The sequence below is a fragment of the Stylophora pistillata genome, chromosome 7, assembly GCF_964205215.1.
Source record: "Stylophora pistillata chromosome 7, jaStyPist1.2, whole genome shotgun sequence".
In the NCBI taxonomy this organism is placed as follows: Eukaryota; Metazoa; Cnidaria; class Anthozoa; order Scleractinia; family Pocilloporidae; genus Stylophora; species Stylophora pistillata.
In genome coordinates, this window is record NC_142525.1 from 31,660,063 (window position 1) to 31,676,151 (window position 16,089).

Genomic DNA, 16,089 nt, shown 5'->3' on the forward strand with positions numbered 1-16,089 from the left:
TTGGGGCACTAACAAGAATTTGTTGAACAATCAAAAGCTTCTTTAGTAGCAGATCATTTTCTTTATTATTGTGCCCTTAATGTTTGATTTAGGGGTGGTCTGTAGGGAGAAATTAGATGTCAGTTGTTTATAAGGGTTAAGAGCATCTGAGGGACATTACAGTCAAAATTTAAGCCAAAAAAAAAACAGTAAAATACTTTTGAAGTGTTTATTCTATGAATGATGTCAGTTACTTGTAGGAAATGAATATTCTGAGAGCTATTTACAATTTAAAATTTAAGCTATCAGTAGTTAAAGACAATAGCATTACACATTTAAATGGTCCTAACTGTTGCAGTTACATGTAGTATTCTTAGCCATAAAAATTGACTATAAAAACTGGTGCTACATAGATCTTGCCACATACATGTACGCTATGGATATTACAATACCATGACTGTGAATTTGGCACTTGAAAGTAATAATGACTAAATGAACTTGCAAGCTTTGAGAATGTTATCCAGACTTGAGAAAAGAATGAAATTGCCGACTGAAAATGAATAGATAATGTACAAGGTAAATTTATCATAAGGCCCATACAGCCCTGTGTACACTTTTGTTAAAAAAAAAACATAATTGCAAAGTCCCTGTATGAGAACTGATGGTAGTGATATCACAAGTAGGACTGGAAAATGCATAATGACCTTGTAAGAAATAGGCTAAAAGAAAAGTTGCAAGAAAAAAAACCAGCCCCAGTCATACAATAAAACACTTATTGGTTGATATAAGTTAGGCTGAGAGGGAAATATTTGCTCTCGTTCCATACATCATGTTCTTGAGAGAACAATTTCCTATCCAGCCCTACTTCCCAGTCAATAGGTGTATTAACAAAGCATTTTATCCTTCAACACCCAAGAGCTCATTTGCAATCTTCTCTTTCACATTCTACATATTTCCTTTCCATTGCTGATAAAAATATCCATTGGCATTATATCATGATACCAGCCTCTGACCCATAAGTTTGTTACATGTTCATCACTGATGAAAACAGGTGACAGGTTTGACTGAAATCACTTCTATCTATCAACTCTAGCCTGGCCTGCTGCTCAATAAACTGCTTGGTCAGGGAAAACTTGGGACAAGCAAAAAACCCGATAGCTCTTTACCACTCCTATTTACAGCTAATCATATTTACACAACTTGGTTATGACAGATCTACTTCACCAAACTGAAACATCTTGGGGGATTAGTACTTTTAAAAAAAAAGATGGTAAATACAGGGAAACATTTCAAAGCCAGGAATAAAGGCTATGATCAGATGAATGCCATATAGTCCATTCTGGATATGTACATCTCATAAAATCTACCTAACCAACAAGGCCCTCAAGATGAGTCTTTAGAAAACTCAAATCAGCGGTTCCCACAACCGAAAAAAGGCCGGTCATCCCACCAACACCCCTGTTGAGGACCATTCCCAACCAGGTCAAGATCACCAAATAAAATCCACTCATGAATCAACGAGACTACTTATCTTTCACATTCATACATGCAAAATGAGCTGGGAGTTTTATGCAAGACAATACTTCATAAGAACAACCAAAATTTTCACAGATTTGATTTCAACAAGTGCCTTTGTTGGATGATTTTTCAGTCTTGCTTGTACTAGGTATGGGAAAATAAGAGTTTTCCCTCTGACTAGTTCAAAGATGTTGTAATCACTGAAAGTCACTGAACATTTACATTTCACATGGCTATAGCTATTAATTAGAATATTAAAATTTTAAGTGATCACCTCAGATAAAATCTTTGTTTAGAAACTAAACACAGTAACTGAATGGTTGAGAAACTTCAACTGCAACTCATGACAAGGCAAATCAATAATCTGATCTTTTCAAAATCCAACATAGGCACTTGTACGACCTGAAACTACTGCACTCCAAAAGCACAGCTGCATGGGTTTCAACAAGAGCAAAATTAGCTGTTTTTGTCAAGCAAAATCATCTTCTATTTTCCCTGAAATTAAATTAACATTTGAGTAAAGATCAAACTTCCAGTAGAAACCTACTTTGCAGTTTTTTCCCATGTAACTCAAAACTTACTGGAACCCCTACAGCTGTACAGTTCTGTACATTCTACTTATGAATTAACCTGTGCTGAAACTATAAGTACAAGAGCAGTCTGTGCCAATGTCCAAAATCAAAATATTCAACTCAACATAATGGTAAGTTATGGTTAAAATTTCCTTGACACAGGTGTTAGAGGTAGAAAAAATACATGTTGGACCCTAAGGTGATTTGAACACAAAGTTTCAAAATAATTTATCTACAAATTAGAGGGGGAAAAAACATCCACAAACTTAAAGTAAATTTACATGACAATCAAATAATCCTGGAGACCAATCTTGCATATTGTAAGGTTCCAACACTCTTGGAATATATGTTTAGAGTGACTATCAAATTGATTTTTACCATCCTACGATGATGACTACCTAACTCTATATTTGGTCAAACTATCTTATAATAAATGTACAAAATGGCAAGTGTTCTAATATTTATCTATTGCCATTGTGAAAATGGATCTATGTACTCTTATAAAGCTCTAAAATACTGTATGTTCATTTATTTTTGGGATAGAAAAATAAACCTGAGGGTAAAAAATCAATATAGGATGTTAGTAAGAAAAAAGTTTTTTCTACATTTTTTGAGTATCCTCTTTTCTCAAACAGTGGTATGAAGCTTGTACCTAATGATTAGTATGTGAAACACTAAACATAAATCAGACCCTTTCATTTTTCTATTTTTCACTCCCTCATTAACTCAGCAGCTCTTCACTCTGGCTATCTTTTTAAGACTTAAATGTACAAATATACAACCCTTTCCTCTTTTTTCATAAGTGGTATTTAAAAGCTTAGTACACTGATGTTTGGACCTCAGAGGTAAATTCACTATCACGAACCCCTAATCTTAAGATTTCAAAGTTACTTGACTGTTCTACCTAACCATCATACAGCTCTTGGAAATAGATGTACCCCAAAAGGAATCAGGAAAACAAAAATTACAAAATAGAAATAGATACCTAAATGTATCTCTCAACTTGTGCTCTCATTAATCTTGAACAGGAGAAAAGGTGAAACAAGATGGTGAATTCCCTAGTGTTCTTGGGAGGCTTTGGGTTGTTGATGGACCTGCCAGAGGTGATCTTGGGGGAGTAAATTTTGAACGGTACAATGGTTGTCTTGGTAACTCTCCAAAGAGCATTGGAGTAGCAGTTGACGATGATGTCGAGGCATCTGAAGCTGAAGAGCTGCCAGGATCCTCATGAATATTATTTACCTCCTCAAAGTTTATATGCTCTGATTCAACTGGACCGTTTGGAGAGCAGTTGAGTGGTGACACATCACAGAGACGTTTTGATGGACTGACTCCAGGCTCAAAGCCTTCTGATGGCCCTAAATACAAGAAAATTCTGATGTAAAATACTTTGTGCCGTTTAGTCATGATAACAATGTCACTAAATAAAATTTTTTTATAAATACCCCATGGTTAGCAACATCACAATGTGTTAACCTACATTTTCTTTTCAGTGTCAAGGTACTTGGTCTAAAATATACAGGGCTGAGACTTCTACGCCTGCAAATTGGTATAAAAAAATTAATCAACCTTAAGTTACAAATCATGCACAAAATTTAGAAGTGACAAAAAAACAACATCACAACTCTTTCAGCTTACGTGAATGTTGTTCTAGTAGGACTTGGTATAGGACTTGGAGTGAGGCTTCTTGCGTTCCTCATCCCCTGAAAGCAAAAAATAATTGTTTTTTTTTTTTCAAAAATAAAAACTACAGCTAAATTATAGTCACTAGGCTAAGACTAGAATAATTATAGTCCACTTTAAGAGCTCCCCTGGCATACTAACATCTACCCTGCGAGCAGAGCCTTTTCTTCTTCTCTTCTTTTGAACCATCCAAGGGAAAAGGCTCTGCCAACATCCTGTTGTTGCTTTGAAATGCCGAAAGCCCAAAACTCCAGGCTACTCAAGCCGGTTTTGCCCCCAGTCAAACCGGTTTTGGTGCACACGCCTTTGTTTTTCATGTACACAGATGACCAAATCTGCGCCCACAATAGTTCAAGGGGGCCTGGAAAAGGATCAGTTTCTAGGCAACCGCCGCACATGTTCAAACAAGCAACAACAGGATGTTGGCAGAGTCTTTTTCCCTTTTTGATTCGAGGACTGCTCACAGGATAACTAACATCACTCATTTTCTTTTTTTTGACTCGTGCAACAGACTTTGCCAAAAAGAAGAGACTGCTTATAGTCAATATAGTCACTGGTATACATATCCAAGTACAGTCTAGCATAGTTTTTTGTCAGTACATTGGCCAATTTTTCATTCCATATTCAAAACTAGAGAAGGCCGGAAGACCAGCTTTTTGTACTGAATTTGTAGACAGATTACTACAGTTCACTGAGAGTACAAACTATTGGGGCCTTTTGTGAAAATGGATTGTTTTTGACAATAAATATATAACCTTTTGTAAACACTGGTCATCAAATATAATTGCATCATACGTATAATTGCATTGTATCAACAATCCAGTACAGTAGTTTTTTCAAAAATCAAGTGCTCAGTCAAATCTCTGAGAACCTGGAGAATACATTACTTAGAGACACATATCCTGAACATTTTGTCTAGATTACACTTCAGTAGTTTGTTGATGTATTATGACTGTCTCGGTAAGTGACATCATGGAAAGGACTACTGTCATTCAAAAGGACTGACATCAAATACAATCTTGACTCTGATTATGAATTCTGCTCAAACCATCAAAACATCAGCTTCTCTTTTCAGGATAACTCTACCCTGGATAATCAAGCTAAACGATTTGATCATTTATACACTGGTTTAGAAACATTTGAATTGAAATATTATCATAGATTCTGACCCTCTGATTGTTTGTTGGTGACGATGATAACGATGATGGTGATGGGAATGGATGTCTGTGGTCATCAAAGGAGTTGCGTCGTTCATGCATGTCTGCATCATGGTTTTTATCATGATCCTGTAAAGAAGAAGTAAAATAAACATAGTTGTTTTTATGGTTAGAGAAGTCACCCTACAGAAATGTGAAAGCTTTCAAAATGTTGATCAATGATTTAAAGGTTGAACTGTGATTTATCCTCAAGGAGTATCTCTTTTTCTATACTTGTCCTATTTCCTTTTACTGCTTTGCGGAAATGAGAACTTGGATCAGTTACAGACCTTCAATTGTAAAGCCATCAAGCTGTTCAGAATAATCATTACACACTTTTTCTCAGATAATAGGGACTTTACGCAAACGACGACGGCTACGGCAACGAGATCGTGGAAAAACAATAGATCGAATTGGCAGAACAATAGCCCAGCATGTGCGTTTTAAAACTTTGTACATTTCGTAGCCGTCCTTTGCAAAACAACAATGTGAAATCACCAAAATTTGTGTTGTCTGCGAAGTGAAACCGCAGCGACAAATTATTTTAATCTACATTTAGAACTCAACGCTACTTTTATGCGTTATGTTGAGTTTGAGGTCTGGCGCCCTATGAGACGGCAAACACATGCAGCCATTTTCGAAATTCTAACTAAAAGTAGAAACTCATTTTTTAATCGACGCCTTCCGTGGTGTTGCCGTCCTGACTGCTTAAAGTCCCCAATGTTTTTGGTAATGGTAAACAAGACTATTCTGAGGCCCATGCAATGCACAAAGCCTCCAGATTTTAAATTCCCCTCACTACATATGCTATAAATATCAGAGAAAATTATTAAGGAATTATTCAGAGTCAGTTAAGTATTTCATTACTTCAACATGCAATAACACATCAAAATAATAAAGAATGACAAAAAATTTAAAATAAGAATGGATATTCCTAAATAAAAGACTGTCACTTCTCACAAGACTCACCATTAAAGTCATGTGATCATGCATTCCAATTGTAAGAGATAGTTCACTGTGGAAATAAGCAAAACAAATAGTAATAGTAGTTTGCAAAGTATTTCATCTTTTGTCCGAAACTTATAATTAATAAGAAACAGTCATTATTTTCTCTATAGAATTATTCAAATTTAAGAGAAAACTTATGAATCACATGAAAAAAATTTCACATTACCCTCCATTCAAAACTTCTCCTGATCCATAAAGGGATAAAAATCTATAATAAAACTGACTGACTCCTTAAAAAACCCTGCCATGTACAGGTTAAATTGATGCCTAGAGTTATGGCTCTGTGGTATGTAAGGAGACTCTCATCATGAATTTCTAACCAAAACATCCATTATTTTGCAGCAAATATCATCATGTGTGAGACAAAATTAGTTTTTCGATAATTTTTTCATTTTATTAATACTTTCACAAATGACTCATAATTTCAGAATCAGGTACTAGTAATTTCGGAGAAAAAAGTTCAGAGCCAAGGAGGCAGAAAATTGATGCTGCAGTGAAATTCTGGATATGTTAGACACAATGTTGTGCCAATGCACTCAATTAGATTTGCACCCAGGTAGTCTGGTCTACAGAGAGGAATTAAAAAACTTTAAACAGGATATAAATATTTTATGAAAATTGAAGACGTTAATTGCTTGTCAAATGTATGTGAAATGATTTCAGTAATATAAACTTTATTTCAAAAGACTATAATTGTTATGGATTTTTTAGTAATTTGAAGCTTTAGATATTTTGTTAGAAATAACGAACGATGTGTCTGACTTCCATCAGGTACGACTTGGTAGCATTTAAGGTAAATACAGTGTAAATGAAAATTAACCAAGGGCAATATCTAAGAATGTCACAAAATAAATCTTATGGGAATATTCTACTTTCTGGCTACTGAAATTCAAAAGACGTCTAGCGTAACAATAGAACAGACAGAACGAAAAGTCGCCGGATTGTAAATACTTCTACTAAGTTTGCTGTTATCTTAAATTCCACTCTAATCTCGCGTAAGTCAAGCGTGATCATCGATCTAACACAAATACAGCATACAAACAAGCCCGTCAGTAACGATGTAGAAAAAAATGCTCAGAAGAGAAGTACGAATCTCCTCATGCGAAGTTATCACATCTATAAAAATAAGAATGAATGAAAACAAATTATAACAGTTTAGCTGCCAAGCATTTACTTACTGTGCGACTTACCTTTCAATTTGTCTCTCCCGACTTGCCTCGTCCATACTTTCTAGCTCTTCCTATGAAAGTTACAATGAAATACAATAATTTTTCTCCTTACCTTATCACGATTAAGGGCTCAACCAAAGCCTTTTTGATAGCATTATAAATGCTTGAAGATACAGCATCATTTACAGAGAATGTACTAATTTAGAACTCAGCATGAATTGATAACAAGACGAAGTACAAAGTCGTTACAAGAAGTTATTCTACAGAACAAAAAAAAAATAAAATAAAATATACCCTTTTGATCTGTGCTATTCTTGATGCAGGAGATCCCTGAAAAATAATTACAGCAGAAGAGAACACACAGCTGCTTAGAACTGCAAAATGTAGCCCAAAATAGGAAATTCTTTCTTGACATTTTTCGCGGAATTTTTACTTACAATGTTCACAGCCATTTGACTCGTCGAAAATCGACGCTGCCTTGCAGTCTGCAGTGGCTGAAATATAGGAATGGCCTCACTCACTACAGCAGCGCTCACATTAGGAGCTGAATTTGATCTTCGTAGGGTACTTGAAGGTAAATGGCCTAAGTCATCGGTTTCCATTGCATTAGCCGCCATATTTGCTTTACGGCTATCACAGACAACATCTGGAAGCGCGCAAGGGATTGTTCCGGTTTGGCGCTTCCGCTCGTGCCAGTCTCCATTTCCTGTGCATTTTCCAAGGTGGAGGAAATCGACTAAGCTAAAACATCATGAAAAATGCAAATCTAAAGCAGGAGACCGCTTTATTTCCTATGCTACCTGAAGTTATTATGTCCACAGTGTTAACGTAGCCTCAACCTACAAATATACGCACTTATTGCTCACTAAAGGGATACCTTTGCTTGTCCGCAATTGGTTAAACTTGTCATGTGACCGTTATTCTTCGGCTTATTTCCAAATTATCTTTGTCTCTTTTTCAAAGCGAGTCCTGGTGCTCATCATTTAACTCACTTTCATATGAATGATTTAGCATCAGGCCGTGTTTTGAAAGAGTCCAAAAGTAAAGAAAGATGTTTTCTGTCTTTGTCACGAGCGTGGGAAGGTCTGTGTATGAAAAATAATGCAGTCATAACCCATCGTTACCCGTTACTTTACTGATTCATTTCCATCATTTGGCTGAAAAATCGGAAATCATTCAGTATCATCAAGTATCCTTGGCCACCAATCCTCGTCACTAAAAATCATACTTAGGGCCGACGTTAGACATCATCTGCCGTCACTGAACATCACTATCCACCATCCTAAGGCATCGTTGCCATTAATCAACATCATACGCTGTTACAACAAATCTATCACCGTATATATGCACGATCCTCGCAGTAAAGCACTATTTAAGCAATAGTGAAAATCAGGCCTAAAAAATTTCAGGCGTGTACGGGATTCGAACCACTGACCTCTGCGATACTAGTGCAGCATTCTACCAATTGAGCTAACAAACCAACTGGTAGAGCGCTGCACTAGTATCGCAGAGGTCAGTGGTTCGAATCCCGTACAGGCCCGATTTTCACTATTGCTTAAATAGTGCTTTACTGCGAGGATTTTGCACATTTACGTTTCATAACCGTAGTTAAGATATATGTCTTTCATATAATCGTTGTGTTTAAATCTATCACCGTTGTTGAATATCATTCACCATCATTTGACTTGATCTGCCGTCACTACACATTGTTTACAGTCAGTAGACATCATTTACCTTCACTTGCTTCCTTGGACAGTGTCTTTTATGTCTATTCTTTCATCTTTCATCGTGTACTAAAAACTAATACACGTCATTAAGTTGAAGAAAGACTAATGACAGGGAGGGAATTTCTAAGGATGGCAAAGAAAGTGACGGGAATAATGTCTATTGATGGGAATCATGCATCTAGGAGGGAGTGGTGTCTGAAGACAGGAGTGATACCCTGGTCTGATGATGGGGAACGCTACAAATGACAAGGTAGTCTCCCTTGCAGCCCTTTCCGGCGTCGTCACGCAAGCGAAAACTCCCTCACCAACGGCTGCTCACATTCGAACAACATTCCTTTCCCATTGTAATGTGATACAATGAATATATGAAGTTCATATATTTTGAACTGCGGTACTAGATAAGTATGATGCACGATCCTCGTATAGCGCTCTCTACTACGAGGATCGTGCATCATACGTACAACTCAGATACAATGAAATATATGAAGTTCATATATTTTGAACTGCGGTATTAGATACGTATGATGCAGTTCAAATACCGCAGTTCAAAATATATGAACTTCATATATTTCATTGTATCTGATTTATCACTTTCACGGGTTTATTACGAATCAACTTAACGGCCTGCTCCTAGTTGGCTTGTTGGCTCAATTGGTAGAGCGCTGCACTAGTATCGCAGAGGTCAGTGGTTCGAATCCCGTACAGGCCTGATTTTCGCTATTGCTTAAATAGCGCTATCTACTGCGAGGATCGTGCATCATACGTATCTAATACCGCAGTTCAAAATATATGAACTTCATATATTTCATTGTATCTGATTTATCACTTTCACGGGTTTATTACGAATCAACTTAACGGCCTGCTCCCAGTTGGCTTGTTGGCTCAATTGGTAGAGCGCTGCACTAGTATCGCAGAGGTCAGTGGTTCGAATCCCGTACAGGCCTGATTTTTTTCAGGACTGATTTTCGCTATTGCTTAAATAGCGCTATCTACTGCGAGGATCGTGCATCATACGTATACGTACCATTGTGAAGTGTTATCCAATTAAAATAAACTTATTGTCTGACAAACAACCAATGAACACGCGATATTTTCATTCCCGCGAATTCACAGGAAGCGTGTTAGCGTTAGTTTCTAAAGATGGAATGCGATGTTATCGAAACTCCGAAGAAAATATCAGATAATGATCGCTGTTTTGTTTGCTCTTCTGCTGTTTCTAAAATCTGTTTATTTGGGAGAAGTGCTTGGAATTTTCCTGAGATGATAAAGGCTTGTATCGATGTTGACCTCTACAGTTATTCGAACTCAAGAGAGCGACCAATTTGTCGCGAGTGCTTCAAGCTTCTAATAAAGTTCTTCTCTAAAGTTCTTCTATAATTACTGTTATGGCTTCTTTCTGATGCAAATTCAAGCTCTCAATACCAAAAGCATCTCACACTGAGTCGAAAGCGTCTTCAAGAGATGTCATTTTGTCAGTTTCAACGCTCAGATAATACGAACTCTGTGATTGGTTTGATTATTGAGGCGTGAACGCTTTCCAGAATATGGTAAGTAAATGCTGATTGGCCAATTTCCGGAAAGGAATGTTGTTCGAATGTGAGCAGCCATTGGTGGGGGAGTATTCGCTTGCGTGACGACGCCGGAAAGGGCTGTAAGAGAGACTAATGACAAGGCCGGAGAGAATAAAATCAAGGGACCGTAGTGAAGATGCTGCCGAGACCAAAACATTGCAGACTGCAAGTGGTCATACTACATAGGACACCATTTAACGCGACACGATAAATTCCAAAATGAAAGTCAAAATGAAGATATAGGCATGTCGTTGTCTTGTTACGTTTTCTGCACAATACGCAAAGTCCCTGTTTGTTACTGTCAGGGGAAATGCCTCAGAAGTAGGCCAAAGGAAGCGTTTTCATCAAAACAAAAAAAAAACAAAATCAAACCAAAAAAAAAAATGCCGACGCCAACTATCAACTTCGCGCCAAAGGCTGCAAAGAATGATGAACTAGAAATCAAACGGTATCAATTCGATTAAGAAACATCTACAAGTACTATTAGATTTTAAGCATTTTTTTTTCTTTTTGACCCCTTTATTGCAAAAAAAATTATCTTTAGTAAGTGCATACTGTAGAAAATAACTACACACGAAATCGCAGCTACTAAGATTAGCCCTAAAAGGCATATGAACGATTTAAGATGACAAAACGTTTCCATTAAATGGTTAGAAACCAGCCACTAACACCTAGTTTTGAACGTCGTTCGACCAGTGAGCATGCAAGACAAGTTCTCCCTGACTTTTAAGTTTTGTATATGTACAAATGGTACAGCCTCTTCATCGCACAAAGTTACTACCTCATCGACGTTCTTTAAAAAATGCAAATGATCTCTTAATCGACCTTCTCGCAGCCGCTCGCCTTGCAAATGCGGGTGTAGTGAAATGTTCTAAAGAACATGTTTTTGATATTACTTTAGTACATCAGCGAGCCTACCTAATGATGTATGTTCTCAGTCTTTGCGATCTTTCGTTGTTTAAGCTTGAGTCCTCTTTCTTTGAGGGTTATAAAGATAAACTTGTGGCTCCTCTCTTGTTACACTTAATTTTCAGAAGAATTACTACCGAAAAAAGCCAAATTGCACTTAAAGATTGCCATGCGTGACAGCCGGCTTACGCGACCTCCTTAAGTACTTTTGTGTTCTTTTAATATCGAAAAAATTCCCTTAAATTACATCTAATTTATTAGTTCAAATTCCAGTCGAAGAAATATCAAGCACTACCTCGTCTTTCTTACATCCTATCGTAAACAATATTCTACTCCTTAGACACGTCGTCTCTATTCCTGCGATCATCGAAATTTTCACGGTCTTCTTCATCCATTTCGGTATCACCCATCTGATTTTCAGTTTCGTTTTAGTCTTCTACAAGTGGTTCTTCCTTGGTTAAGAGAGTCTTCTCTGTATCGCCTGCGGAATCAATCGCTTGATCATCAGCCGTTTCTTCGATAATCTCTTGATGTCCTTCCCCTGACTGATATTCACTTTCAAGTCCACCTCGCTTTGAGGAACCAAAGGTGACTAAAAATCCCGAGCTTGGACTCGATGTTTGGTTCGAACTACCAAAAGTGAAAAATGGTTTCGTATCACCCTCTTGACTTGATACACCGAAGCCATACGTAAAGCTCCCGCCGGAGGATGAGGCGCCAGATCCAAATAGGAACGACGATTTGGCTTCCTTCTTTTGGCCTTGACTTGGTTCTGCTCCTGGTTTAATACTTCCACAAGCTGCACACGCTACTTTATCGCTGTCGTTGTTTACCATACAGACAGCACATTCCCACGATCCTTCAGCAGGTTTAAACTTGGACACAAGATCTTCTTTGGCATCTATGGTCTTGGGTTCTATGTGTGGTTTCACTGGTGTCGGGTTCTTTAGCATTTCGAGACATTCTTCAAACTTCTCCTTGTACTGCTTGGCTGTCTCTTCTGATTTAAATCTCACGGCAAGTTGCTCAGCTCTACATTCCCCCTCTGAAAAGTCTGCCATTGTGCTCCACACCCACGATCTATTTGAACCTGCATTAGGCTGTAGTTTCATTTCGGAGGTTATCTGATGATTGGCGCAAACTTTCAGCACTTGATCCCGCCGCATCAGAACTCTTAGCTTTCCACTCTGCTTATTTTTCAAAAGCTTTATTTCCCCAACTCCTCGCTCTTTCCACTGTTTCTCCTCTGCCACAAAACGATATAGCTTTGCCCTCTGTGAGAACATCACTTCTTCATCCTCTTCCCCTGTCTTAACATCGATCTTTTCAGGTAGAGGGATTATCGGCTCAAAGTGTGGACCCTCGTGGTCCTCTTCCGTTGTCGACTCAACACGGTCTTCCGAAGATGGGGATGAGAATAGTTTGGTGCCTGATCCCGGAAACCCAAAAGCAGAATTACCAGATTTTGGTTTCTGCCCAAACGGACTGTTAGTCAGAGACGAATTGGCTATTGACTGGAATGACAATGATGATACGTTGGGAGAACCAAACAGAAACTTTAGCTCCTCGTTTGGCAAAGTTTCTTTTGTGTCTTGCAGGGCAAGGGCAGAGTCCTTGTCACTGTAGCAGAAAAAGAAGAAAATGTCTGGTGGATTTTTGGATCGAAACTTTCGATAATAATTACACTTGAATCAGTTATGAATACATGTACCTTCGATTTTGGAAGTATAACGGGTAAACGTGTCCTATATGTTCTATTTAGGCTATTTTGTGCTTAAAAAACAAAAACAAAAACAAAAAACTATTATAATCTCTTAAGAATCGGACCTAGATTCCCGTTCCTGCGTCCCATGTATCAGCCTTTATCCTCATGCGTGTCCCAAAGGTGGAGCAAGATCATAGATGGGAAAAAAACCTTGTAAAAAACAGAATTCACTTCGAACACTGCATTTGAAATATCCCTCAGTTTACCCAGTCCATTTATTTCGGAAATTCTTCAGTTACTAGAATACGATCTCAACATGATGTCAAACACAACTCGCACAACTGACCTTTCTAGGCTCGATGTATTCTCTTCTGTGCTGCTTTTATCCACTCGAGCTTCTTCTTTGACATCTACCCCTTCTTTAATAATCTGCTTTAGATCATCTTTGTTCTCATCAGTTCCTTTACTGCTTGCTGAGTCAATCAAGGAACTAGCTTTAGGATCTTTGTTGGTTTGCAGTTCACCCAACTTTCCTCCTTGACCTAAGGCGCCAAACCTAAATGGAACTTCAGAGCTTGGAATGGAAGTCTGGTTCTGGCTGCCAAAAGTGAAAACTGGTTTTGGATCGCCTTGAGCGCTTCCACTAGAGCCGAATGAGAAGACTACCCCAGATGACGAGGCGCCAAACCCGAATGGAAAAAGTGATTTTGAGTATTGCCTTTGTTCTTTAATGGCTTCTGCTCCTGGCTTTACACTTCCACAAGCTGCACATTCGACCTTATCACTGTTGTTGTTCACCATACAGATCTCACACTCCCAGGATCCTTCGGCAGGTTTAAACTTCGTCATGATGTCTTTCCCGGCATCTTCATTTTTTCCCTCTTCTTTGGTCAGGTTGGCTGATGTTTGGTTTTTCGAAATTTCTTGGTGTTTGTGGTCATCTTTGGAGTCATCAGCTTCTTCATCAGGCCTTTGTTCATTTGATAAGGAGAGACTGTTATTGGAGTCCTCTGTATGCTGCTCACTCCCAGGCTCTCCTTGCTTTGAGGAACCAAAGGTGACTGAAAATCCCGAGCTTGGACTCGATGTTTGGTTCGAACTACCAAAAGTGAAAACTGGTTTCGTATCACTCTCTTGACTTGATACACCGAAGCCATACGTTAAACTCCCGCCGGAGGATGAGGCTCCAGATCCAAATAGGAACGACGATTTGGCTTCTTTCTTTTGGCCTTGACTTGGTTCTACTCCTGGTTTAATACTTCCACACGCTGAACGCGCTACTTTATCACTGTCGTTGTTTACCATACAGACAGTACATTCCCACGATCCTTCGGGAGGTTTAAACTTCGTCATGATGTCTTTCCCGGCATCTTCATTTTTTCCCTCTTCTTTGGTCAGGTTGGCTGATGTTTGGTTTTTCGAAATTTCTTGGGGTTTGTGGTCATCTTTGGAGTCATCAACTTCTTCATCAGGCCTTTGTTCATTTGATAAGGAGAGACTGTTATTAGAGTCCTCTGTCTGCTGCTCACTCCCAGGTCCTCCTTGCTTTGAGGAACCAAAGGTGACTGAAAATCCCGAGCTTGGACTCGATGTTTGGTTCGAACTACCAAAAGTGAAAACTGGTTTCGTATCACCCTCTTGACTTGATACACCGAAGCCATACGTAAAGCTCCCGCCTGAGGATGAGGCTCCAGATCCAAATAGGAACGACGATTTGGCTTCCTTCTTTTGGCCTTGACTTGGTTTTGCTCCTGGTTTAATACTTCCACAAGCTGCACACGCTACTTTATCACTATCGTTGTTTACCATACAGACCGTACATTCCCACGATCCTTCAGCAGGTTTAAACTTGGACACAAGATCTTCTTTGGCATCTATGGTTTTGGGTTCTATGTGTGGTTTCACTGGTGTCGGGTTCTTTAGCATTTCGAGACATTCTTCAAACTTCTCCTTGTACTGCTTGGCTGTCTCTTCTGATTTAAATCTCACAGCAAGTCGCTCAGCTCTACATTCCCCCTCTGAAAAGTCTGCCATTGTGCTCCACACCCACGATCTATCTGAACCTGCATTGGGCTGTAGTTTCATGTCAGCGGTTATCTGGTGATTTGCACATATTTTAAGCACCTGATCCCGCCGCATCAGAACTCTCATCTTTCCACTTTGTCTATTTTTCAAAAGCTTTATATCCCCAACTCCTCGCTCTTTCCACTGCTTGTTCTCAGCAACAAAACGATATAGCTTGGCTCGGTGAGAAAACATTACCTCATCATCCTCTTCACCAGTTTTGACATCAATCTTTTCGGGAAGAGGAATAATCGGCTCAAAATGTGGTCCATCGTGGTTATCATCACCTGTTTCATCATCTTCGTCTGCATTTTTGGAGGCAAACAGTTGTGACCCAGCTCCTGAAAATCCACCTTTAATATTCTGTTCAAAAGGACTGCTGCCCAGTGAAGAAGCAACAATGGATTGGAAGGTCAAACACGACACACTTGCAGAGCCGAAAAGAAAGCCTGTCTCGTTGGAGGTCGAGGTGGAACTTTCCTGAGGATTGGGATCACTTGTTGGTTGATCCGACTGCCTGTTAATTCAACATAGCAATGTGTTACGTGACTCCATCAATTTGAATATATGAAAATCATATATGTGTACTGCGGTTTCATGAGGTATGAAAGCGATCCTTGCAGTAATAAACCCTTCTTATGTAGTAGTGAAAATAAGGCCTCAAAAAAAATTAAGGCCCGTACGGTAGTTGAACCCATTACTTCTGCGATACCGATGCAGTGCTCTACCAAGCAAACTAACAAGCCAACTTGGACTTGTTAGCTCAGTTGCTGGAGCACTGCTCCGGTATCGCAGTGGTCGTGGGTTCAACTACCGTACGGACCTGAATTTTTTCAGGCCTTATTTCCACTACTTCATAAGTAGGGTTTATTACTGCGACGATCGCTTTCATGTTACGTGACGTTTAGACATATATACATCCACATAACTTGAAAAGATCGAGATATCGATTTCATATATGTATGTGCATTCCACTGCACCAACGAAG

General features: G+C 38.8%; 2 protein-coding genes across 3 annotated transcripts in view; both read right to left on the reverse strand.

Annotated features, from left to right (window-relative positions):
* Window positions 1-194: 194 nt before the first annotated feature.
* Window positions 195-7,777, reverse strand: LOC111330810 (uncharacterized). Of its 2 annotated transcripts, XM_022935772.2 has the most exons (9): window positions 7,563-7,777; window positions 7,420-7,455; window positions 7,147-7,196; window positions 5,918-5,963; window positions 4,922-5,038; window positions 3,708-3,772; window positions 3,550-3,608; window positions 3,055-3,427; window positions 195-2,622 (listed from the first exon to the last, which is right to left on the reverse strand). In XM_022935772.2, the coding sequence occupies exons 1-8, from the start codon at window positions 7,740-7,742 to the stop codon at window positions 3,084-3,086; spliced, it is 897 nt and encodes a 298-aa protein (XP_022791507.1). In that variant the 5' UTR covers window positions 7,743-7,777; the 3' UTR covers window positions 195-2,622; window positions 3,055-3,083. The 2 variants fall into 2 exon arrangements, with proteins under 2 accessions (XP_022791507.1, XP_022791501.1); XM_022935766.2 differs by having other exon boundaries at window positions 195-3,427.
* Window positions 7,778-10,906: 3,129 nt separating this feature from the next.
* The window catches only part of LOC111330521 (E3 SUMO-protein ligase RanBP2), a 28,246-nt gene continuing 23,063 nt past the window's right edge, over window positions 10,907-16,089 (reverse strand). Inside the window, exons 30-31 of the mRNA XM_022935396.2 lie at window positions 13,384-15,618; window positions 10,907-12,952 (exon numbers count right to left, since the gene is read on the reverse strand). Coding sequence (XP_022791131.2) covers window positions 11,761-12,952; window positions 13,384-15,618 — 3,427 coding nt within the window. The 3' untranslated portion in view covers window positions 10,907-11,760. The remainder of the gene's footprint in view (window positions 12,953-13,383; window positions 15,619-16,089) is intronic.